Raw genomic sequence first — 27,271 nt, forward strand, 5'->3', positions numbered from 1 at the left:
ACCAACATCGATAACTGTCCTCTGTATAGCACTCCGTAAAGAATGGGCTGCCATTCCCGAAGAAACCTTCCAGCACCTGATTGAACGCATGCTTGCGAGAGTGGAAGCTGAATTTCAGAATTACCGATGGAGGGCGTCACTAACTTGTACGTCATTTTCAGCCAGTTGTCCGGATACCTTTGATCACATAGTGTAGATATAAGTAATATTTAACTGCATTTTACATAACATTCATGGAGGAGAGTACAAAGAGAGAATATCCTCTATCCAGAATTGATGAAAACGTTTATTGAGCTGAGTTGACAAAATAACTAATTTTTAGGAATATTGGGGCATAGTTTAAGTTAGATGGAACTGCATCTATGAATCTGCAACACCGTCAAGACGGCATGCCACAGATGGCAATTTAACAAGAAATGTAGTACAAGCTTGTTGGGTATGTAAAGGATTAGCATTTCAGAGCAGTAGTACCAAGGAAGTTGTTGTAATGCTATTTGAATTCTGTAAGTAAAGAAGGATAACTCAGTGTATTTCTAATTCGCACTGTCGCACCTTCTCTTGACCTAGTGCCAGAGTGAGGTGCACATGCATTAGGGCACCCAGTGACAGCAGTAGACACCTAGCGGTACCACGTCGTCTTTTCAGACGATTTCCAGTTTTGCGTTCAGCATCACAATGGTTGTATCCCTGTATGGAGGCTTTGAGGAGAACGAACATTGCCAGACAACATTCGCCATTGTTACACAGTTCCACCAACTAGCTTGATGGTTTGGGGTGCCACTGGGTACACAACACTATCATCTCTGTTTCGCTCAGCTCGTACTTGGACCAGCAGGTATTAAATTTCTAAAGTGTAAAATCCAGTTGTTGCACCTTATTTGTGAGGTCTCTGTAAGTTATCTTCCAGTAAAATAATGCAAGGCCCCATGTTTCCCTGACTGTGCAGAGCTACTTTGACACATAGGGTGTTCGAGGTTGTCATGCCCAGCACATTCTTCCTGAAAAGATCTAGTCATGAATTGCTGAAAGTCTGGCATGCCCTTAAGCAATTAAGATTAATGAACTATTGCATAGAGCTGAAGTAGCTTGGATCGACGTACTCATATGTCACGAAAGCTTGGTTTGTCTCATTGCTCAGCCAGATTAGAACTGTTGTTGTTACCAGGGTTGGCATCTCTGCGTATTAAATTTTTCACCCTATTACCTACCAATTGAGTCATGTATTCTCGCTCTCACACTATATACACACAATAAATGAAATTTCGTTGTTTGTTAGCCTCCCAAAATTTCACATGTATACTCATCAAGCAGGGGTACTTATGTTACCACTGTTATTTTTCCTCCTCCTCTGTTCCATTTGCGCCAGTCGCTGTGGCCGAGCGGTTCTAGGCGCTTCAGTCTGGAACCGCGCGACTGCTACGGTCTCAGGTTCGAATCCTGCCTCAGGCATGGATGTGTGTGATGTCCTTAGGCTAGTTAAGTTTAAGTAGTTCTAAGTTCTAGGGGACTGATGACCTCAGATGTTAAGTCCCATAGTGCTCAGAGCCATTTGAACCATTTGTTCCATTCGTGAATGGTGTGTAGGAAAAATGACTCTCGATTAAACCTCACCGCTGAATCAGCGCTAATTTCGTTGATTTTATCGTCAAGTTCGTTTCACAAGACATATGTGGGAGAAAGTATTATGTTACCCATCTGCTCCTGGAATTGAAACAGTAATCTGTGACACATGATGAATACCATGTAGCATCTGCCTCTGGAATTAGTTGAGAATCTCCGCAACACTCTCATTCTCACTAACCAACTCTGATATAAATCCCTCTGCAGGTCTGGGAGTTAGAATAGGCCCAAGGTATTCCTGCCTTCCATAAGAGGCGACTAAAAGGACTCTCACACGTTTCGCCCTTTACGTGATGATCCCAAGTCGGGTTTCACCTCCATCTTTCTACATTTTCCCAAAGAGCGAGACAATTGGGGAAGGGCGCCTTACATGGTGCATCGTGTCCATCGTGCATTGAGATCTTTAGCCCACTTTCTCGTCGTCGCATTGCAGTCCCGCTCATTCTCCACTTCTTGGGCGATGACCCCTTCCTGAGTACGTTTTCCACCATGCACTGTGAAGTGTCGCTTTCTGCGCCTACGATGGCCATGGACTTATTAGCACCTCATACCCAGCACAGTAGCCAGCCCATTGTGGTGGGGCCGCCATGTACCCTGTTGCTTGTAGCCCCCTGACAACACAGGGATCGCTCTGCTGATGCCTGCGCCGTGAACTCCCCACATATGCCATGGAGAAGATGCCCATCTCCCTAGGGCATCGGGACTCCCATTCTGCCAGGTGGCCCTTGCTGAGGCTGGGTGGAGCCCATGGGGAAGGCCCCTGGTCGGAGTGGGTGGCATCAGGGCGGTAGATACGCCATGAAGCTTAGTACGTCATCTCTTGCTGGTGGTCCGCCGCCAGCAATCTCTAAGCGGGTAAGTTCTAACTTCAATGCTAAGAAATATGACCCAAAATCGTTCCCCTCTTGGCCACGCCATAGGAGGAACGCGAGGCTAAGGGTGGCAGTGAAGCTTATTCGTTCCAGTACCTCATATGTACGAGAGTTGATGGGGAATACTTTATGTCCAAGAAGCCTCAGTTTTTTTTGTTCAGGATTTGGAGGGCAATTTTGGGGAGGTGGAGAGCTTGTCGAAAATGCGCTCTGGGTCAGTACTGATAAAAACAGCATCCTCTGCCCAGTCACGGGCATTACTCGATTGTGACAAGTTGGGGGATGTTTCTGTTACCATCACCCCCCATAAGAGCTTAAATATGGTCCAGGGTATTATATGCCACAGGGACCTTCTATTGCAATCTGACGATGTTCATTTCATCTGGCGCATCCAACGGGGTCCGAGGGATAAGCAGGTTGCCACCAGTGCCTTCATCTTGGCCTTCGAGGGTGACACATTGCCTGAGAAGGTCAAGGTGATGGTCTACCGCTGTGACGTCAAGCCATATATCCCTTCCCCAGTGCAGTGCTTTAAGTGCTGGGAATTCGGCCATATGTCTTCCCACTGTGCTTCCAGCGTCACATCTTGGGATTGTGGACGTCCATCACATCCCAATACTCCATGTGCCCCGCCTTCCATCTGTGTCACTTGCAGAAAGCATCATTCACCATGCTCGCCAGACTGCAGGATTTTACAGAAAGAGAGGAAAATCATGGAATATAAGACCATGGACCGACTGACCTACACTGAGGCTAAGGGGAAATTAGAGCGCACCACCTACTTTGGGAGCAACACCTCCACAACCATTGGGGATATCAGTCCCCACTTCCGAGCCAGAGAAGCATCAGGTTTCTTCGGCTCCTCTCGCTAGGAAGGGGTCCCTTGGGTCACTCCCTTCCCAGGTTTCTGCTAGTGGGAAAGATGACACCTGCCAGTGGCCGAAGAGACCAAAGGCAGCTGATCATAGGGCTTCATGCTCATCTTCAGTCCTGGAGACTGAATCAATGAAGTCCTCCCAGCCAGGGAAACCCAAGGAGCAGTGAGAGAAATCCAAAAAGAAGGTCCCCAAGACCAAGGGAATTGTATGGCACCCACACCACCACCACCTACAAGCTCTGCATCTGCAGATGAGGTGGAGATCCTGGCGTCCGCTGAGGACCTAGATCTTGCCAGACCCTCATACACAATGGATATAGACTGCTCTGGCAAAAAGTCGGTGGCAGCAGGTGACCCTGAGGCGTAAACTGCCTCATTTAGTATTCCATGCCTTCCCAGTCTCACGATGACGTAATCCTCCAGTGGAATTGTGGAGGTTTTTTCCACCGCCTAACTGAGCTACAGCAACTGTTAAGCTTTACACCTGCTTTCTGCATTGCCCTCCAGGGAACCTGGTTCCTGGCAGTGCGGACCCTTGCCCTTTGCGGCTGTATGGGATACTACAGGAAAAATAGTCCCTATAATCAGGTGTCAGGGGAAGTTTGCGTTTATGTCCTAAACTCAGTCTTTAGGAAACTGTGCCCCTTCAAACACCTCTTGAAGCTGTGCCTGTCAGAATAAGGCCGACGCAGGATATAACTGTCTGCAATGTATATCTTCCTCCAGATGGTGCAGTATCCCTGAATGTATTAACTCCACTTATTGATCAACTCCCTAAACCTTTCTTACTTTTGGGAGATTTTAATGCCTATAACCCCTTTTGGGGTGGCACCATGCTTAGTGGCCGAGGCAGAGATGTCGAAACTTTACTGCCTCAGTTCGACCTCTGCTCCTTAAATACTATAGCTGCCACACATTTAAGGGTGGCTCGGCCATTGATTTATCAGTCTGCAGCTGTCACCGTTGAATCTCCCCCACATGGTAACATCTGTGTGATGGTTGAGCAGGTGACTACAACAATCGTTTCTGTGGCAGAAAACTTAGGGTGCCCCCGGCGAAAGGCAGTCCCTTGGTGGTCGCCGGAAGTCGCTGAAGCAATTAAGGAGCGTTGGCGAGCTCTACAGCGGCATAAGCGGTACCCTTCCCTGGAGCACAACGGTTTCCAGTTTTCGGCCGCAAATTCGTGTGTTATGCACTTTTGTCGACGTCGTACCGTTGATCCAGAAACAGAACTTTACGTTACTGATAATTCACTCGCTGTAGTGGAGACATATTTCTTAGGACTGATTTTCGACTCCCAATTGACGTGGCTTCCTCACCTTCGTCAGCTTAAGCGGAAGTGCTGGCAGCATCTCAATGCCCTCCGCTGCCTGAGCAACATCAACTGGGGTGCAGATTGCTCTAAGCTGCTGCAGCTCTACAGAGCTCTTGTTCAGTCCCGCTTTGACTATGGGAGTCAGCTGTACGGTTCGGCGGCGCCCTCAGCGTTGCACTTACCCGACCCAGTGCAACACTGTAGCGTTCGCCTAGCGATAGGAGCTTTTAGGACGAGTCCAGTGACCAGCGTTCATGTGGAGGCCGGAGTCCCCCCATTGCAGGTTAGACGTGCACAACTGCTGGCGAGTTACGTTGCACACGTTCGTAGTTCTCCTGCGCATCCGAATCACCGTCTCCTTTCCCCACCCACGGCGGTTCATCTCCCGCATCAATGGCCCAGGTCAGGGCTTACAATTGCAGTTAGCGTCCAGTCTCTTCTTTCCGAACTGGAGTCCTTGCCTTTACCACCTATGCTTAAGGTCCATTCACGTACACCTCCATGGCGTGCACCTAGGCCGCGGCTACGCCTGGACCTTCCAAATGGCCCTAAGGACTCAGTTAATCACGCGGCTATCCGCTGCGACTTCCTCTCGATTCTTGACATGTACCGAGGCCATGAAGTGGTTTACACCGACGGCCTCATGGCTGATGCGCACGTCGGCTTCGCGTATGTCCATGGAGGACATACTGAACTGCATTCCTTGCCCCATGGCTGCAGTGTTTTCACTGCTGAGCTGGTGGCTATATATTGTGCTCTTGAGCACATCCGTTCATGCCCTGAGGAGTCGTTTCTTGTGTGTACTGACTCCTTGAGCAGCCTACAAGCTATCGACCAGTGCTACCCTCGTCATCCTTTGGTATGGACCATCCAGGAGTCCATCTATGCCCTGGAACGATCCAGTCGTTCAGTGGTGTTTGTCTGGCCCCAGGTCACGTCGTAATCCCAGACAACGAACTTGCCGACAGGCTGGCCAAACAGGCCGGGAAAACTCTTATGGAGATCGGCTTCTTTGCAACTGACCTGCGTTCAGTACTACGCCGCAAGTTTTTGGGGCTTTGGGAGACGAAATGACATAACCTCAGCACGCACAACAAACTGCGTGTCATTAAGGAGACTACGAATGTGTGGCAGTCCTCCATGCGGGCCTCTCGCAGGGGCTCTCTGCCGGCTCCGCATTGGCCACGCTTGGGTGACACACGGCTACCTCCTGCGCCGTGATGACCCACCTCAGTGTCGGTGCGACGCCCGGCTGACAGTGGCCCTTATCTTGGTGAGCTGTCCTCTGGCTGTCCTGCGACGGACTCTTCAGTTACTTGACTCGTTGCCATTAATTTTAAGTGACAACGCCTCATCGGCTAATTTAGTTTTACGTTTTATACGTGTCGGTGGGTTTGTTCATTCTTTATTAGTTTTAGCGCATGTCCTTTGTCCCTTTGTGTTTTCCACTCTAATTCTTTTAGGGTGGATGTTTTAATATGTCGCAGAGTGGCTGACTATTCCTTTTTATTCTCGTGGTCGGTCAGCCACGGTCATCTGCTCTCTTGTTTTTACCCGTTCTACCTGTTTCTTGCTTCTATGTGTGGTTTTCTTTTCCTGTTTTGTCCATGGTAGTGTTGGTTGTCCTCCTCACGTTCTTCTGGTTCTTCCTTCCTCCTGTTATTGTGTTGTACGTCTCCTTTCTTTTCTTCTTTCCCTTGTGTAATTATTTTACCTTTAAACCAACAAATCTGATATAAAATTCATCACTCTTCATTGGATCTCCTTTATCTCTTTTATTAATCAAGTCTGCCGATGATCCCGAAAATCGGTGCAATATTAATGAAATAGTTGAACAATTGTTTTTTTCTAGCAATTTCTTTGGTGAATGAATTACATTTGCACAAAACTCGTCCAGAGTATCCCATCACTGATTGTTCTTTTCCTACAATTTGTTTTATGTGATATTCCACTTTCCATTGCTCCATGTAGTTACATCTAGGTAGTCGATTCTTGCTAATTCTGTCATTAGACAATTGGACCATTAATTTCTTTTTTAACGTTTTTGGACTGTATACTCTTATTTTGATATCTGATGATTCCCACATTGAACAGTCAAACCTTTGTTGAATCGAACTCTCAGCTATTCAAACTTTTTTAAGGTCCCTTGAACTTTGAATTATTGGGAGTCGACAGAATTCCACAGTTGTTATTGTTTCGAATGATTTAGTGCCAATAGTGTAATCAAATAGTAATGAATATCTTCATCTGTTTATGGATAATGTGTTACATGGGTTTACATTCAGGTCAGGTGCGTGTTCCTATAGATTTTCCTGCATATTACTACAGCCTTCTGGAGTTCCAACTTTTCTCTAGTCAACTGCGGTATCTGCAAACATCCCCTTGGAGCTTCCAACATTATCCACAAGATCATTTACGTATATTATAAATAGTACCAGCCTCGAATACTCCCTTGGAAACTACCGCAATTACTTTTACATCAGTCAGTTGTATATCGTTACGAACAATCTGTTTTCCTGTGAACAGAGTAAAGCATTGACTAGCAAATTTGGGAACAGACGTCGAAATCTAGTGTTCAATAAACTGAAAGAAAAAGCTGTGTAAATAAAAAAGAAAGAAATAAAACTGTAAGTAAATAAATTATTACTTAGCATACATAGAAAACTGACGGAGACAAATTAAAAAACCGATAGATTCGTTATCTTCTTAGGTGAAATAGGAAATTGTTGAAGGAAACAAGACTTAACATGAGTTTTGCGTGGCAGGTAGAATGGGCATGCAAATCCAGGTGGGAGCAGGAATAAATAAATGAATTAATAGTTGGATGGATGGACAGGAATAGATGAACGCATTATGACGTAATCCACAGTGTCTCAATACTGGTCAGAGAGGATACAGTGACGGTGAGTATGTCTGTTTGTTACATTCTGACTGTTTCGATAAATTCATTCAACATGCACCAAATTTCTTTCTATCTCAAAATTCTTTATATGTAATATATTACCTTGTTTGTTTCAGTGTGTCCTGGATCGTGTGTCGCAATGGCCTTTCAACGCGTTCACGTTGGATACTGTCACTGGTGGTCAGTATTAGTCATGATTTCGAATACTTTTCTTACATCTATTGCTTATTATGTCTGTAATTTAGTTCATGTACAGATACTTGAGAAATCGAAATACCAGAATTGGCAGCTGACTAATTTTTTTCTGTTGTCAAATAATGCAAGTATACAAATCGTATAATGTTTTGAGAGAAAATTCTCATCCACTATTATGGAGTGACCTGTAAGTAATCATCAGGGATACTATTTGGAGCCCGCACCTCGTGGTCGTGCGGTAGCGTTCTGGCTTCCCGCGCCCGGGTTCCCGGGTTCGATTCCCGGCGGGGTCAGGGATTTTCTCTGCCTCGTGATGGCTGGGTGTTGTGTGATGTCCGTAGGTTCGTTTGGTTTAAGTAGTTCTAAGTTCTAGGGGAGTGATGACCATAGATGTTAAGTCCCATAGTGCTCAGAGCCATTTGAACCATTTACTATTTGGACTGAGGTCTCTCATGTGAAATGAACCAGATGTTCTTGATGAATTCTTATCAGGTGACTGGGTCAGCATCTTTTTTAGGGGGGGTTGCCAACTTACTCTACCTTCAGCACCATAAACCGTAATTTGATTTCTTCTTACACTCTGCTTGCAATTTCCTTGTTAGTGACTAGTACGCCCCCTCCCCTTCCAGTCTCCCTCCACACATGTGTAATTTTATACGGTTTAACACAGAGGAAAGTGGGTAGAAACGGCGTTGCGTGTGAAGACAAGGTAAATTGGCTGCTGTCCAAAAACAGCTGGAAGCTGCATTGGCCACTTTTGGCGGGCATAATACTGCTGCCCTAATCTGCAGTGACTTGAGGCATCATTGACAAAAATTGTGACAGCCTGGAACCCCGATGTTTCTCATCTTCCGATGCACATCATTTCACCGGTTTGCCCCACTCAAGGATGATTCGCTGGCAGTGGTGGGTTTGTGTATCTATAGCTGACAGTTGACTGTGGTTACTGGTGGTGCAGTTGTCCCTTTACACCTTAGCAACAGGTACGAGGTTCTGCCTAATGTCGATAACACATGTCAGCGAACACTGGATAACTCGTCTGTTGGGCCAGTGCTATGTTTTGCTGCCAAATCGAGACAAACACAGTGGGTGTGTATGTTGATCAGAAAGAACGCCTATGTGCATTTGTTAAGAGGCCTCATCCAGTATCTGGCGGAGGTTCGTGCCAGCAGCTATTGAACTTCGCCCGTGTAACTGGTTGCAGACTATAGCTGAAGTCGGCATGGCTTTTGGGTACGCAGTCGTAGTCCACTGGCTGAGAACCCACAGGCAAGAGTGCCCAGGTGGATAGCGTATGCACAGAATGCGTGTGATAGGGGAACTTTGTGAGTAGCCTACCCAACCTGCGCCTGCCCTGTGTGGGCGTCCAGCAGTGCCCGTACCGTATGGAACAACATACTTTAGATGGTTGGCTCAATTGGTGAAGACAGCTAGCATGGTAGAAGCATGTTGACTGTTTTTGCTGCTTCGTACCCAGAATTGATCACGATCCTCTCGATTGGAACTGATTAAAAGGTCTAAATCAGACATTTAGACAATTCTGTGTCAATCTCGGCTACAAACTTCTCGGTCTGGGTTGTCGAATGAACAATTGTAGGGCACATAAATATATGCTATTAGTAAACAGTCCAGACGACGAGGAGGGGGGGGGGGGGGGGGGGGGAGAAAATCCCCTGCGCCCAAACATCATAGGAGGCCAAAGTGTCTCAAGGGTTCGGATCCAGAGTGCTCAGTCGGCAAATATCGGAATACTATTGTAAAATAAACTTTGTACAATATAATAAATAAAAGAACATTGCCCCAGCACCAGTAAAGCCAGTCTAGGTCCTGCTTCAATTCTTCACTTTTATTATTCTTACAGTTCAATTGCCTACAATTCTATTTCGTGTTTAATCTTGAATGCACTATATTTTCTTTAAACAGCGTATGCTGAAACCACCTGGTGATGGAGTCAAAAATGTGCTTTCTTTAAATGTTGTTGGAAATATTGCCGAAACATGTCACCAAAAAACGTACACGGCAACAGCTGTGAGTCGTCGTTTTAATTTCGTAGGCCTGCCAACAACATTCAAAGATAAGGCACTTCTGATTCCATCACAAAGTGATTTTACATGAAATACACAGAAAATATGTTGCTTTGTAGAGCAAAATAAAATGTATGTATTTGATATACCTATTTGTATTTAGTTGTCCCGGAAGAATCGTAAAAATGAAGAAATGAAATGACGTGAAAGAGGTAAATTGACCATGCCGATACTCGGGAAGTAAAGAAGTAATGTTATTCTTTTGTTCGTCCCTAGAATGGTCAACTTGCATGGCACCTCTCATGTTACATGATGTGACATTATTTCTTGGTCGAAGAGGCTTGACGTTCAGAGATTCATCTCAGAAAATTGGAAATGCAAATAATGGAAATTTCCTCCGAATATTAGAGCTCTTGAATCACTATTATCCAGTTACTGCAAAACATATTAGCAAGGGCAGATACGGACAAGCTAGAAAGCGTTTAAAAGTGCATATCTTTAAGTGACACCCAGAAAGAATTTATTTCTAGCTCTACCTATGTCAGGTGTGCCACCATGATGCAGAGAGAAAATGAGAAATACTACACAGTTATTGTTGATGCAACTACTGATTCGATTATGTCGAAAAGACAATATTCACCGTGGTTTAAATTTTCTTCAATAAGGAAATTAATAAATCTGAAATAAAGGAATGGTCTTCGGAATTTGTTAAAAGCATTCACAAAACTGGAGTTGCTGTTGCACATTTAATTCAACCAATAGTTGCGAAACACTCGATTCCTATCAGTGAACGTTGCGGACAAGGTTGTAATCACGGAAGTAATATTAGAGGATCTTATAAAGGTGCTTACACACGTTTTCTTCAGTGGAATCCTCTTGCAAATTTTTCTCTGTATGCTTGTTGTAGTCTTACGTAAGTACATGCACCTGAGAGTTGTCATCTACGTCTACATTCATAATTTGCCAACCATTGCAAAGGGCACGGCAAAGGGTACGTCCCATTTTACCTGCTTTTGCTTTGCTACCATTAATTTTAGTTCCTGTCACATTCGCTAGGGACTGGGCGCTTAACTTAGGTGCCACTAACAGTCTGTACACACGACCAGAATTTCAGCATCTCTTTATCTGCAGTCCTATGCTTTCTTTTACGTATATTATTCAGTAGTCTCTATTTCTATAGAAGTTTCTTACTGTATACTGTGGAGGGTCCCTCCTGTTATGAACTGTTCTACTGCGTACAAATCTGTCCAGTGCATGGTCAATCATTATTTTAATCTTGAGCCAAAGTTCCTCTGCATGCTCCCGCCTTGCGCTGAAAGTTTCAAGTTCCTTATTGATTTATGACACTACTGATTTTTTAAATACAATTTAGTGAACCTCTGTATCTTTCTTCTTGATTTAGTTGCCCTTTGTGCTTTGATAATCAATGTTGCCACAGCCAAATCAGTATCACGTACACCAGTTTCGATGTGGACATCCTCAAAGAGGTCACGTCTGTTTGTTGCCATAAGATCCAATGTATTTCCATCATCAGTGGGGTTCCGAACTATCTGTTCTTCATAGATTTCAGAGAAGGCGTGAGTAATGTTTCACGGGACGTCCTGTGACCCACCACTAAGAAAACTGTACTTTTTCCAGTTGATCGTTGGATGATTAAAGTCTCCACTGATATTACACTATGGTCGAGGAACTTAGGTATAAACGAAATGCAGTTTCCTCCTAAAGTTTTCGGTTATATCAGGATATGAGCCTGGTGGACGATAGGTGGACCCAATTACCAATTTATGCCTACCCTTGTTACTGAGTCTTGCCCAAACTAAAATTCACCGAGATAGAAATTTGAGCTGCATGTGAGATACATGCAGCTCAAATTTCTGTCTCGGTGAATTTTAGTTTCTCGTCTACTGCAACAGATACACCGCCTCCATTTCCCAGTAGCCTATCCTTTCGCTATACAGTTAAATTTCCCCTAAAAATCTCACTACTATTAATTTCAGGTTCCAACCAGCTTTATATCCCTAGTATTATCTGAGCTTCACTGCTTTGCACGAGCGCTTCCAACTCTGGCATTTTCTTGCGAATGCTTTGGCAGTTAACCACTAGGATCTTAATATTCTCACCTGTAGGAGGCATTTATTTCGATCTAACACTGATACTTCTGGGTTTCCTACAGCTATCGTTGTTTGGATTGGATGGAGAGTCGCCTGATATATTAAAAAACCTTATGCGTACCCCATACACAGTCAGCTACCTGAGTAGCAGCCTCTGATTTGTAGTGTACATCTGACCCATTTGAGGGGATCCTACAGTTTTCAACACTATGCCGCAAGTCCAGGAAGTGGCACCGTAGCTTGTCACAGAACTTTCGAAGTCTCTGGTTCAGTTCTGGGGACAAAGCAGCAAATGGTGAGCTTCGTTGAGACTCTGTGCACAAGGCTGGTCTTCTCAACCTTCTCCTCCGGTCGCTGGAATGACCCAAGTATAACCTCAAAGACTAGACGACAGGCATCATTTATTTCAATGTGCGCCACAGTTTGCATTGCTGGCTGCCGGAATAGGCTCTTCAACACACTGAATGAGGCCCCCAGGCAAACACACTGAGTGTGCCTGGCGTCCATTCCTGTCCCTTGTTGTCATTTCACTAAGGGTTACAATATTCGGCGTACGTTTGAACTGCCGACAATTAATAGACCCCTGTCCTATTGCGTTTGTCTCATCTTGACATCTGACAAAACAAGCTTCCCGAAAACTGGTGAAGTGAGTTCCACTGGCTCGGCTTCACGGAAACACAGCACCTAGAACTTGTTGGTTAGGGGGATCGGTATACCACCCTGGTTCCAGTCCACGTTACAAGACCCATAGATCTACCATTAAAGCACTGCTCGCAGTCAAATGGACGACTATTGACAAATCCCGTACTTTCTGCAGAGGGGACAGAATCAGCAGGAAAGAATAGTACTTGAGGAGCCTTTAGTACTGGCAACACAGTTACATGAGCTCTTCCAACACACTGATTTGCAGTAGCTGCCAATCGTTTGGCAGTAGTTATGAACATGATCCCGTGTACGGGAATAGCACTCGCCGTGGCGCTGCATTGCTGCATTTTGTCTGGTGCAAAGTATTACAGAACAGTGAACAAATAACTATAAACTAAGCCTGCTGATTGTCTTTGATATCTGTCGAGCTAAAAAATTACTTATTCCATGTAAGAATTGCAGCAAATACACAAAATGAGATTTCTATTAGGGCAATAGAAGACCCTGTGGTAAAAATTACGAATTTCCTAAAACTTTTTGAGGTTAGATATAGTTACTAACAAATAACAAAATACGGTTAGTTTACGATAAACGTGGATAATATATGTTCCTCTTTACGGAAAGACTAGATGTAACACAATATGTTAAGAGTATCTGCTGCAGTTACTAAATCACAAACGCCGATTTACAACAGATTAAATTATGAACAGGAAAATAGTAACTTCTGAAAATTTTCGACAGTGCACGCTTATTTGCGTTGATACACAATGAAATTCGGGGTGATCTATTCTTTGGCAGTAACTTTGTATCAAAACGCTTACTTGCTACGAAATACCTTATTCAAAAATACTCGTACCAGTAACTTAGGGAAATATAGTTTTGCAAGTGTCCAACAATTCTCGAAAATGACCAGTTTCTTACGAAATTATACAATGAAATTAGAGAACGATTAGGGCTACTGTTACCAAAAGTTTGAAAAGAGTACAACTAAGTTTGAGCCTACAATTGACGATAACGGTAAGAGTTTATCGCGGCACTCGCGAATATTCTTAATTTCATAATATATCACACTACAAACGAGTATTGATAAAATTAGTGACAGATTACCAGTATGCAGAAGCGGCGTGAACAGTAAAATATGCGAACCTAGAACTTCAAATAGGCACACAAAACTTGCACACGCGGTCGCACATAAAGGAAAATTCCGAAGTTAGCCTTTAGATATAAATAAACGTTCGGATTGTACGGATTTCTTACTTAGCTGTTTCTGTTGACTTGCCGAAGAGGTACACTGCAGCGTGAGCTTATCTCAGTCAAAAACTAGAAAAATGTGCAGACATCAACAAAGCACGTCTTCTGCCTGTTGCAGCAGACATTCATGAAACAGATACTTTTTCGGAGTGATTCAACTGCTTCACAACCTTTTCAGTTGCATCCCATAACTGTAGGAAATTCTTAAACAGTGTATGGGAAGCCCTTCCCGTTGGACTGCTCGGGCTCACGATGCACGGCCAGTTGCAGCTCACATGGGTAACTGTTGATACTGTCAATAAGTTTAATTTGTTAACTGAAACACTTTCTGTGAAACTGGGTTGTTATGGATTATGTGACGTCTTTCAAGTGTTTAATCATGGCATCAATTTGGCTACAGCTGTTGTATCAATTAACTGCATAAGCAAATTATTACAAGCTCCTGATTTTCAGGTAGGACACTTAGAGAGCTTATCGAATGACTTAAAATACCAGCGAGAATGTTGGGACACCACCTCCTTCAAGCTAAAGTTGTTGCCAGTATAAGTAATATCTACCTAAATTTCGGGAGATGTGAACAGAAGAGGAAATTATTTCATAGTGAAACTAGAAATGAAATGACAGATATGAATTCAAGAAATGTGTGTGTGTGTGTGTGTGTGTGTGTGTGTGTGTCGCTATGCGCATCTTTTACACTCTTCCACTGACTGTGGCTGAAGCAGAAAGATCATTGAGCACTCAGGTGTTAAAAAATTGCCTCAGATAAGCTGTACATCAACGACGGCTTTCAGATTTGGGGCCCTGGACAAATGAATAAATTTGGTTAGGCAACTGCACTATGTGATCAAAAGTATCCAGACACCCCTAAAAACATACATTTTTCATATTAGGTGCATTGTGCTGCCATCTACAGCCAGGTACTCCATATCAGCGACCTCAGTAGTCAATAGACATCGTGAGAGAGCAGAATGGGGCGCTCCGCGGAACTCGAGGACTTCGAACGTGGTCAGATGTTTGGGTGTCACTTGTGTCATACGTCTGTAAGCGTGATTTCCACACTCCTAAACATCCCTAGGTTCACTGTTTCCAATGTGATAGTGAAGAGGAAACGTGAAGGGACACGTATGCGCAAAAGCGTACACGCCGACCTCGTCTGTTGACTGATTGCCGACAGTTGAAGAGGGTCGTAATGTGTAATAGTCAGACATCTATCCAAACCATTACACTGGAATCCCAAACTGCATCAGGATCCACTGCAAGTGGAGATAGGAAAACTTGGATTTCATGGTCGAGCAGATGCTCATAAGCCACACATCACGCTGGTAAATGCCAGACGATGCCTCGCATGGTGTAATGAGTATAAATATTGGCCGATTGAACAATGGAATAACGTTGTGTGCGGTGACGAATCACGTTACACAATTTGGCGATCCGATGGCAGGGTGTGGGTATTGCGAATGCCCAGTGAACGACATCTGCCAGCGCGTGTAGTGCCAACAATAAAATTCGGAGGCGGTGGTGTGATGGTGTGGTAGTGTTTTTCATGGATGGGGCTTGCACCCCTTGTTTTGCGCGGCACAATTCACAGCACAGGCCAACATTGATGTTTGAAGCACCTTCTTTCTTTCCACTGTTGAGGAATTCGGGGATGGCGATTGCATCTTTCAACACGATCGAGCACCTGTTCATAATGAACGGCCTATGGCAGAGTGGTTACACGACAGTAACATCCTTATAATGGACAGGACTGCACAGAGTCCTGAAGTGAATCCTATAGAACACCGACATCGATACCTCTCCTCAGTGCAGCACTCCGTGAAGAATGGTCTGCCATCCCCTAAGAAACCTTCCAGCACCTGATTGAACGTATATCTGCGAGAGTGGAAGCTGTCATCAGGGCTAAGGGTAGGCCAACACCATATTGAATTTCAGCATTACCGATGGAAGGCGCCACGAACTTGTAAGTCATTTTCAGCCAGGTGTCCGGATATTTTTGATCACTTAGTGTAGATTTTGATGCTTTGATGCTGTGATTGAAACATTTGCTGAGCGAAAGGTTTGTAAATCCCCACTGGCATTGTTACAGGCAAGCAGGTTACAAGAAGGTACCCGTTGCTCGATTCACTGCAGTTTACATGTAAGCGCGCTGATGTGTGTTTACTGACATGTGCGGGCATGCCAGGAAACGACAGGGGACAGAACATCCCATATCGCTTCGTTATTGGCACCAGACATTTCGTCAGTGTAGAGATCAGTGTACTTAGCCTTTTGTTTGAAAGTGAAGTGAAAGTAAATTTAACCAGTTTAAAAAATAAAATTAGATGGAGCGTACATACATTCACAATAATTCGTTACTGTGTAGCATCTGTAGGTCTCAGTCGATCTAACAACCAGTTCCCTAACTGTGGTGGTTTTAGGTTTCTGGTAACTGTCTTCCTCACTACTTTTGAAACAAATATTTATCATTTTTCTTTCAGTCTCCTACTCCTTGAGACGTCATGGCGTAACTATTCTTTCTCAGTACATTTAACCTTTTCACAGTCATTCATTATTCATCCGATTGTTGTATTAGTTCTTTCAAACCTGCAATAGGAAAATGGAGCAATGGTTTACGACTGTTTCTTGTTCTGCTGAATTCTATATTTGTTTATAAAAGAACATTATTGGATACACTTAGAGAGAAAGCGAGAAAGTTGGATTGTCAAGTTATAAGAAAAAACCAAGATCATAACTGACAGAGGGAGTCACTACCATCTATTGATGTACTGTCATAATATGAAGATGATGATCTTTTTGTCTATGTGGATTCTGTGGTTCAGAGAGAGTGTGGCTTCACACAGAGCCGGCTGTTGTGGCCAAGCGGTTCTAGGCGCTTCAGTCGGGAACCGCACTGCTACTACGGTCGCAGGTTCGAAGCCTGCCTCGGGCATGGATGTGTGTGATGTCCTTAGGTTAGTTAGGTTTAAGTAGTTCTAAGTCTAGAGGACTTACGACCTCAGAGTCCCATAGTGGTCAGAGCCATTTGAACCATTTGAGCTTCACACAGAAAATACGACATGGAATTGTTCTGGGTAGGGATGCATCATCGAAGCTGACAGTGATTTGTAAAGACCAAGCCGTAACCAGACATACTAAATTAAAAGTGCTAAAATCTCTGGTGCTTCCAATCTCTCTTTATGGCGCTAACACTGACGATATACATACGATAGTATGTAGTGGTGAGAGAGAGAGAGAGGGGGGGGGGGGGCGGCGGCGGCTAGATCTGGTGGTATGGTGTGTTTTTAATATTTTGAAAGACGAATGACGTCTTGTAAGAAGCCATAAAACTATTTCAGATCCGGCCTTGTTGAAACCTGTGTAATGCTAAGTTATATATATATATATATAATAAAAGTACCTGAATGTACAATTTTTTCCTTGAGGGGCAGGGCCGCGGCCTCCCTCCCTCCCTCAAGTATCTGTGCCCTTCCTGAAGCATGGACAAAAAGTGAAGGGGTCCGCAAAAGAATTGATGCTTTCGAGATATGAACATATAGGAGGTTGCTCAAAATATCAGGGATGGACGAACGGACCAACAAATCAGTACTTCAAGAACTCAGGGCGGAGAGCAGGTTGTCCAGTATATGATTATCCTAGGCAAGATCAAAGGGAAAAGATTGCAGGGAAGACCACCGAGATGATGGATAGACCAGATAAAGGAGAACACACTCCAAACATGAGGCCAGCTACTTTGCGATGCAGAAGACGGGGAAAAATGGAGACACAGACTGTTAAAGAGGATTGTGTGATGGGTCATCAACTTTCAACTATGAAAGACGGAGTGTTGATGTTGATGGAAATAAAAGTTGTGTCATAATTACTGCATCTAGTTTTCTGAAATAATAGAGGGCATGAAATTAAACATGTTCTTAATAAATCATAGTAACGTTTTGTTTTAAACTTGTACTGGGATGAAGGAAGCTGGATGGACTTCATTGCAAAGTGGCTGTGAAATTTAGAACACGCTCTTAGCAACGGCGCATCACCCAAGTATGCTGCAGACAGTTATAATTAAATCTAACGAAAATTGCAAATATATTTATAAAGATTATTTAAATTTGTAGGTACCGCAGTCTAGCAATCTAGTTTAATTCTGACTCGAAATTTGTGTGGGAATCAGAAATGTGAATGCAGAAAATGTGCTCGAAAAAAAAGTTATGTACTGGGGATAGGGAATTTAACTTTGTGTCAATTCTTTAGTTAGGAAGCCTGTCTTTCTGCACTTTCATATAGCCGGCCGCGGTGGTCTTGCGGTTCTAGGCGCTGCAGTCCGGAACCGCGGGACTGCTACGGTCGCAGGTTCGAATCCTGCCTCGGGCATGGATGTGTGTGATGTCCTTAGGTTAGTCAGGTTTAAGTAGTTCTAAGTTCTAGGGAACTAATGACCTCAGCAGTTGAGTCCCTTAGTGCTCAGAGCCATTTAAACCTACCAAAGAATTTTGGAATCTGCTCTCACCTACATGAACAGTATCCATGAAACAAACAGAAACGCGTTCTCACACCCTTATAAATGATAAAGGCATAAGCATCAACTTTGCTTTTCTGTAAGTGTAACTATGCTATTTTTTGCCGACAGAATAGCAGACACTGGTGAGACAAATACAGTGATATAACTATTGTTTAGATCTAATAAGAACTCACTCAGTAAAAGAGTATTGAATATAAGGATTTGTGTGCCTTTGCTGCGGCCGTTGAATAGTTGCTGCCTCTCTCCACGGTAACTTCCAAGCCGGGTTAAGATGCAATGTCATCCTTGTATGTTAGACTTTACAAAGTTTTAAACTTGTTTCGTACGAAATAAAGTGTTGCATTGTAGGAAAGTTGTTGTAAAAAAGGAAAAATGTTTTTAACGTTCAGTGTAGTATTCCTTGGTATTTTCATGAAGTATGTTTTGTGTGTTTGTTGAAGTTCGTTTTTTTTTCAGTTAAGTGCTAAATCCGTATCCTAAAGAAATATGGCTACAAACGGAGACTATAAAGTGATTATCGATAAACTTGAAGGGCCTGAAGATTGGGCAAAATGGAAATGGCATATCTCTATTGTACTCCGTTCATATGAACTGGAAGACATTATCAGTACGCGCGAGCACGCGGTGCTGCCTCGGGAACCAACAAGTGAACAGAAGGCAGCGTACGCAGAATGGCAAAAGAATGACGCGAAAGCGGCAAGTTTGATAGCGAGTGCGCTAAGCAAACCAGTAGCTGAACTTGTACTGACGTGCAGAAACGCTAAAGAAATACGGGACAAACTACATGCGAGATTTGAACGTAGCACGCAACGCTTGAACATGTTAATTGAAACATTCTTCCGTGTCAAACGTGGCGAAGCAGAAGATATTAGCTTACATGTTGCTAAGCTACAAAAGTTATTTGTAGATTTAAACGATGAATTAACGAAACATGAAGAGAATATGTTGTCTGAACGAATATTAAATGGTCGAATTTTATCTACGCTGGGAAAGGAATATGATAATTTTAAAGATCCCTGAGAGACAATACCGGCTGAAAACCAGAATTTGAACTTACTTATTGAAAAACTTTGTGCTATTGAACTGCGTTAACAAAGTGCAATGGATGTAACGCCACTGGTTGCGTATAACTGAAGAAAAAACAAGATGTCAAAAGAGCGAGTAAAACAAAAATTTCCGTGTAACAAATGTAAACAACTAGGACACTGGGCAACGGAGTGTCCACAGAGCCCTCGTGACTGCAATAACGAGCGGCAAGAAGAGAAGGTGAGTGAAAACGCTGTGTTTACTTCGTGTGCCATGGGTGCGTCTACTGTAAATTATATTGACGTAAATAAATGGTATTGTGATAGTGGTGCTACGAAGCATATCACGCGGAATAAGCAATACTTCGTCTTGTACAGCGAATTTGATGTTCCTGAAGTGGTTTCATTAGGAAGACAAGGTACTAACATGCATGCACGTGGTAAAGGCACAGTTTACATCGAAATAAGACGAAACGAATGGTATAGGGCAAGGTTGGAAAATGTTTTGTATGTGCCCGATGCAAGCGCTCATTTGTTCTCTGGCAGAACAGCTGCAGGTAACGGCTACAGTATAACGTTCTCTTATAAAAGTGCTATGACTAAAAAAAAAATCAGCGGCGACTTCGTCATGACAGGCTACGTGTAAAATGGTCTGTACGTGTTGAATATGCGTGTTGTCAGACCAGAAAACAGTGATCAAGTAAATATAGCTACATCTGAAACACTGCAAATGTACCATGAAAGATTCGGTCATCAAAATAAGCAACACATCAAGAACATTTTGAAGAAACTTAACGTCGGTGTAGAAGGTTATAATGATGAATTTTGGGACGGTTGCGTAGATGCATAGAGTACCATTCAAACAACGAACAAACCGCTCCACGATTACTGGTGAATGAATTCACGCAGATGTCAATGGACCAAGAGTACAGAGTCGTTTAAGGGTGCTCCATATTATGTATGTTAAGCGCAAACATGAAGTGTACGATATGCTTAAGCAGTTTTTAAATGAAGCACAAACCAGAGGACATGTTGTTAAACAATTTCGATGTGATGGAGGCAAGGAATTTAAAAACAACATGATTAAGAAATTACTCATGGATAAAGAAATAGAATTACTGATGTCTCCACCGTATACTCCTGAGCAAAACGGTGTGGCCGAACGTGAAAACAGAACAATTGTTGAAGCCGCACGTTCGACGCTAAACACAAGTAAGCTACCAAGAGGACTGTGAGCAGAAGCATGCAATACAGCAGTCTATATTTTAAATCGTACTGGAAGGTCTTCGGTTCCAGACAAATTTCCATATGAGCTGTGGTACAATCGATCAGTGGGAAAACTTGATCATCTCAGAATTTTTGGCACAGGTTGCTGTGTTCATATAAGCAAACAGTTCCGTTCAAAATTTGATGACAAGGCTGTTTGTGGACAACTCGTTGGGTATGTCAGTGACAAAGATGGCTTTAGGGTCTGGGTTTCTTCCAAAAGGAAAGTTGTCTTGGGTCATGATATAAAATTTAAACCAGAGATAGTGTGTAGATCCCACAGTGATCACATTACCTTAGACATTCCTCGGCAGTCTGCTTCTGGAGGAAGTCAAAGTGAAGAAAACTTTAACGGACTTTAATCTGGAGGAAGTCAGGAATCAGATGGCAATAACAAAAAATCAGCAGAATTCCTGAAAGCTAAAGCATCAGAATCTTCTAACGTGGATGAACTGGAGAACAGAAGACTACGAATAAAACCAGCCTGGATAGAACGTGGTTAGTTCTTGTTGTTTTCAAGACTTACTGCTAGCGAAAAAATAGATCCAAACTGTTTTTCTGGTGTATTACAGTCGAATGAGAAAGAAAATTGGATGCAAGGTATCAGTGAAGAACTAGAATCACTAAAGAGAAAGAATACTTGGGTGTAGTTGAACGTACGATGAACGCCAAAGTATTACAAAATCGTTGGGTTCTACGTCGAAAAGTTTCAGCTGATGGAAGCACCCGCTTCGAAGCCCGATTAATTGCTAAAGAATATATTCAGCAAGCAGGAATAGATTTTGAAGATACGTTTAGTCATGTTGCATGTTATGACACCGTTGGAGTTTTGCTAGCGGTAGCTGCTTCAAAAAAACTGGTGTTTTGATGTGAAGACGGCATTTTTGAGTGGAATACTTCAAGATGAAGTATACATGGAGCAACCAGAAGGCTTGGAAGATAGTAGGCATCGAGTGTGTCTCCTGAAATGGAGTCTCTATGTACTAAAACAAACACCACGCTGCTGGAACAAATGGTTTATGGGAGTTATGGAGAAAGGTTTTCGGGACAGTGCTGCAGATTCTTGTTTGTTTTATCGCAAATGCAATGAAAAAAGACTTTATGTAGCTATTTACGTTGATGACGGCCTAATTGTTGCAGTAATGAAGAAGAAATAACAGCATTTCTGAACATTTTACAATGTGAATTTGATATAACATTGGGGACTCTTAACAGTTTTCTTGGCAAAAAAATAAAACAAAATGAAAATTGAGCAATTATGATACGTCAAGAAAAGTGCACGAAAGAAATACTGGAAAGATTTCGAATGGTAGAATCTAACATGAATACAACTCTCATTGGATATAAAGAAAATGATCAGAAAGAAACAGAAGCAATTTCGCCCTCCGTTCCCTATAGCGAGGCAATTGAATGTCTTATGTATCTCTCAATAGCAACTCGTCCAGAGATGAGTTTTGCAGTCAATAAAGCTGCTCGAGCTATGAGAAAACCAACTGCTTCAGACTGGAACCGAGTTAAACGCATATTTCGGTATCTGAAAGGTACATTAAATTATGGCATTAGCTATGATAAAGAAGAAAATCTGAGAATTTACAGTGATGCTGATTTTGCTGGAGACAAACAGACAAGACGTTCAACAACTGGTATTGTGGCAAAGACCATGGAAGGCAATATCATGGGCAAGTCAGTTGCAGAAGGTAGTGGCTACATCTACAACTGAAGCAGAAATAATTTCAGCAAGTGAAGGAGCCAAAGAATTAATTTGGTTACGGCGTTTACTAAGTGACTTGGTTGAAATGCCGGAACAACCTCCAACACTTTATATTTATTTATTTTATTTATTTATTTATTGATTTATTTAACCTGGCAAGATTAGGGCCATCAGGCCCTCTCTTACATCTAACCAATTGACAATCCAGTGCATTAAAATTGGCAAAAAACTCTGAATATCATCTGTCAAAACATGTCGAAGTCCGACACTTGTATGTTCGTGAAAGATTTCTGAATGGTGAAATTTTAGTACAACATATAGATGGAAAAAACCAGTTAGCTAATCTGCTGGCAAAGCCGCTTGAGCGAGTTCGATTTAATTTGCTGCGTGCAGAGTTTGGTGTGAAGGAAGTCAAACAGTAACTCTTTGTTTTCATATGACTGTTTTATTTATCCTTTTGGAGGAAGGAAAAATGTTTTTAACGTTCAATATAGTATTCCTTGGTATTTTCATGAAGTACGTTTTATGTATGAAGTTCGTTTTTTTCAGTTAAGTGTCAAATCTGTATCCTAAGAAATTAGTTTTAAATGAAACTATTTTGTTCAGACTTCATAATTTGCAACAAAAGTCATTGAGTTAGCAAAAAGACGAGATAACCTACATTTTTAACTCGTATAGTCTTAAACAGACAGTAAGGTATCCATGAGAACATCTGATGTTCGCAAAGGAGTGCTTGTTGGAGGCAATTTTTAGAATTTGTAGGCTGAAATTAATTATTTAAAATGAAAATTTAACTTATGTACTCTGTTTTACGTAATTATGCTGCGTCATTTGCACCACATTAAGAATTGCGCTATAAAATAAAATAATTGAAACTGTGAACAGAAACAATGAAGACATTATTATTTGCTATATATTTCTGCGGTGAATTTTTTAAAAGAGGAAGTTCAAAATAAGAACCATTTGCATCAAGACACTTAACGTACAAGCAGCATATTTGATGAACTCACTGCTATTAACATATTTGTCGGGAGTGATCACTTTACACTCAGCAATAATTTTCTCTCAAGTCCTCGGTAGAAAAGTTGAAACATCAAAGGAGGAGGAAAACGCGTGGTCCATTATCTGTCACACATCGTTCAGAGTGAATTTACTGAAACATTTGAAGACTTGGTTCGTCGAACTATTTCAAAAAACATAAAACGTAATTAATACTTTCCTGTTATGGCTTACAGATTTCAGAATGTCGTCGCAGAGTTATGATAACTGGTTTTGTATTAATGGCATCTATCAGGGAGCTCAAGCACATAATATTCTAAAAGAAAATCCGTTGCAAATTTTTCTTCTTACAGTGGTCATTCATTAAATCTTTGTGGCTGCGGAGAGTTGCGTGGATAATCATTTGTTTCGAATTGTTTCGAAAACATTAATTTGTTTCATTCTAACGCCAAAGAACGAAAATTTTTAAAAGGAAGTATTGGATCGCCCGTTCATGGGCTGTCGGAAATTTGTGGTAAGGTCTTATGGGACCAAACTGCGGATGTCATCGGTCCCTAAGCTTGCGCACTACTTAATCTAATTTGCACTAAGGACAGCACACACACACACACACACACACACACACACACACACACACACACACACACACATGCCCGAGGGAGGACTCGAACTTCCGACGGGGTGAGTCGCACGGACCTTGACAAGGCGCCCCAAGACCGCGCGGCAGCTGTCGGAAACTATGGTATGCGCGAATTGATGGCATGCGACCATTTGTTACGGATTTGCCAGAATTGCAAAGGGCAGTTGAACTTCCTTTGAACATTAATTTTACTGCGTAGGTTTATTCCGAACTATAGGGCACTCAGAAGTATTGAAAATCATTTCGGTGTGGTACAAGGTATTAGCTGCGATAAAAATGTGTAATCAGTGGCCGCACGTGCATAATTTTGTCAATGTACTACAACATTACAAAATAAACAGAAAAAAATCACAAAAATATGTTTAAATAAAAAATGGTACTCACTCAGTGCCGAAAAATGAAGTCCATATGTCGCTATTTTCTGCTAGAAATGTATCTGTAACCTTGGAGTCTGAACACTCAGATCGGTTAGTATGATCTTGTCAATTCTTTTGCCTAACCACACCCTCAGATGTCACGACATACTCGGACAAAACGACCAAATATTTGGACAAAACGACCAAATACTTGTGACAAGGAAGAATACAGATGTTGTTCATCTCGAAATCTGTTACAGATGCGAAGAATGAAATAAAAATATTGGCTTACAACAACATGTAGACCTACTTCCCTTAGTTCTGTAACTCAGAATTCTCTATCACACGGCCACTCTGAAAAAACGCAACACAGCGGTTTTCGGTTACTTGATCTTGACAATCAATTTCCTCAAAGCATTTGTTTAAATCATGAATGGCTATTTCTGCAAAATATCGTCTCATAGCTAAGTTAAGGTTTTAGCAACAGACGAAAGCTATTCGAGATTGCAATATAGTACTCGAATCTCCATGTACCATTTTACGTATTATTCCAGAAATATGTGAACCAGTGTATAAATCATCTAATGAGGAATTTGTAAAGGTTAAGTTAGAGAACAAATAAATTCATTTATTTCACTTCTGTACACATTGAACCCACTTAGCTTTTCACATCATCATCTCCTTCCACATCCTTCCTTTTTATATTTAAGCTTCACATCATCCGCAGTGCAGTAACTTCGATTTCTGCAACTATTTCTTTGTAAGATTCCAACCACTTATTACGGATTTTGTTGTCGGCGTCCTTCGTGTTATGAAGAATTTCGTATTCTTGAAACTTTGCAGTGATAACTGTGGTGGTAGGCGCGCACCAAATAGTCATTTTTTAGCTTGAATGCACCAGAGCAAGCGAATTAAGATGTAAACAAAGGCCATCAGTCTAGCTTTCATCTAAGATCTTTGCTACGAGCTTACCTACTACCATGTCAAAGATTTGACCAAAGGTCTTTGGTAAGTATTTATCACGGGCCACGAACGCTACATTGCTGACGCCACACAGACGTGCTCAGTCCTGTATTTATCGTCCTCCGAGAGCACGTGTAGTCAAAAACAAACAGCTGTGTTTATTCTCTTAGTGGATCCTAGTGCAATTGAAACCATTTCTGCACTCGAAAGCGTTATTTCTAGTTATCGCGAAGAGAGCGCTAGAAAACAGGTTTTCATCCGTTGTTTGGTTACCAGCAAGCTTTGAAAGAGAGATGGCATATTTTTAGTCTTACTGTGTGCTGTAACACATTGACGCTTGATCACCGGCCCCCCCATTGTGCGTAACATTGTGCTTCAAGCACAGAAACCCACAGTAGAGGATGAGAATGCCAGTGTTAGGAGTTTAGTGGAAGAATTAAATAAATAGAGAAATAGTAGGTGTACTACTTATGCACAAAGTCGCAAGGTAGCAGGAAATATTTGAATATCACCTGACTTGAGTGTCACGCTTCGTAGCACAGAGAAACGGAAAGGCAAACGAAAACGCTTTGCAGATGGAACAGCAGAAGATTTAGATCGGAAACTAGAGAACAGTTTTATACTAAAAGCTTTCAATGTTGTTCTATGTTCAGTTCTAGGGAACGTAACTATGAGGTATGCTGTTACAGACAAAATGGTGGCCACATTTGGTTTCTAATGGAACTACATAGCCTAAATGATTCTGTGCTATCGGAGCACGTAGTAGAAAACATGCCATCCTGGTACAGCGTAGACGTTAAAAAGCAAGGTCTGAAAGAATTCACAGTTCAAAAAGATTCATGCAGCTAATTTTGGGTCTGACTCCTCCCTCTGCACCTTCTCAATGCTCTTCGTAAATGCAATTTTAGTAATAATTTTTCAGATATAACGGTAACCGTACTAATTTTCTGCACTTTGCCTGTTACTGTTGCCTAAACAAAGGGTCATTCAGCGTTCTTCTAAAGTTGGGAATTGTTTGGGAACTACAGCGGCTTCTTGGATTAGCTATTATCGCGGTAGAGTTAGTTAGCCTGCTTATTAGATTATAACGAGTTTGCATCTAAAAAAAGGTAGAAAGAAAATATAGTTTTGCAAAATATCAAATGTATGTAAACACTGCGCATTAGAAGAGTTTCATAGATAAAAGTATTGTTTGATTTTTGCATTAAAATTTTCTCACTTCACCCACAAAACTGAAGTTTAAAATAATACATTTGGAGAAGGATCTGAAGAACGCCAACACTTACCTAGTTCAAGAAAATTCAGTGGTTAGCACACTGGACTCGCATTCGGGAGGACGACGGTTCAATCCCGCGTCCGGCCATCCTGATTTAGGTTTTCCGTGATTTCCCTAAATCGCTCTAGGCAAATGCCGGGATGGTTCCTCTGAAAGGGCACGGCCGACTTCCTTCCCTGTCCTTACCTAATCCGATGAGACCGATGACCTCGCTGTTTGGTCTCTTTCCCCAAAAAACCAACCAACCAACCAAGAAAATTCTAGCACCGGTCCTACCCACCGTAATTCACTAGAAATGTTAGAAATTCGCTACACAAGCAAAGAGAGCTACATCACAGGCCTAATTGACAAACAAAAGCTGAATGAAACCAAACCAATGGCGAGGCCTGAGGAATTCGTAACTGTAGTCGCTTTTACAAAATGATTAAAAGTACCACTATTTTTGTAACAATAATAATAATAATAATAATAATAACAATAATAATAATAATAATAATAATAACAATAGTAATAATAAGGCCTCCGGTATGTTCTGCCAGTCGTAAAAGGCGACGAAAAGAACAAACCATTAATAGGGCTAACCCCCCTTTTAGTGTGATTAGTTGGTTCAGGACAGAACTAAAGAAGCCCCGGACAAGCAACGTCATGGTCGGGGACGACGCTTGAACCCTATGCCCGCCCACAATGGTAACGACACTACTAGCCAACTGGAAAAT

At 42.3% G+C, this 27,271-nt stretch overlaps 1 protein-coding gene across 4 annotated transcripts in view; it reads left to right on the forward strand.

The window, feature by feature from the left end:
• Positions 1-27,271, forward strand: part of LOC124612260 (cAMP-specific 3',5'-cyclic phosphodiesterase 4A-like) — a 329,771-nt gene that overhangs the window by 34,355 nt on the left and 268,145 nt on the right. For all 4 annotated transcript variants that reach the window (XM_047140347.1, XM_047140348.1, XM_047140349.1 and 1 more), the window contains exon 2: positions 7,703-7,766. In XM_047140347.1, coding sequence (XP_046996303.1) covers positions 7,703-7,766 — 64 coding nt within the window. The remainder of the gene's footprint in view (positions 1-7,702; positions 7,767-27,271) is intronic.

This window comes from Schistocerca americana, chromosome 4 (assembly GCF_021461395.2).
Source record: "Schistocerca americana isolate TAMUIC-IGC-003095 chromosome 4, iqSchAmer2.1, whole genome shotgun sequence".
NCBI classification, from domain to species: Eukaryota; Metazoa; Arthropoda; class Insecta; order Orthoptera; family Acrididae; genus Schistocerca; species Schistocerca americana.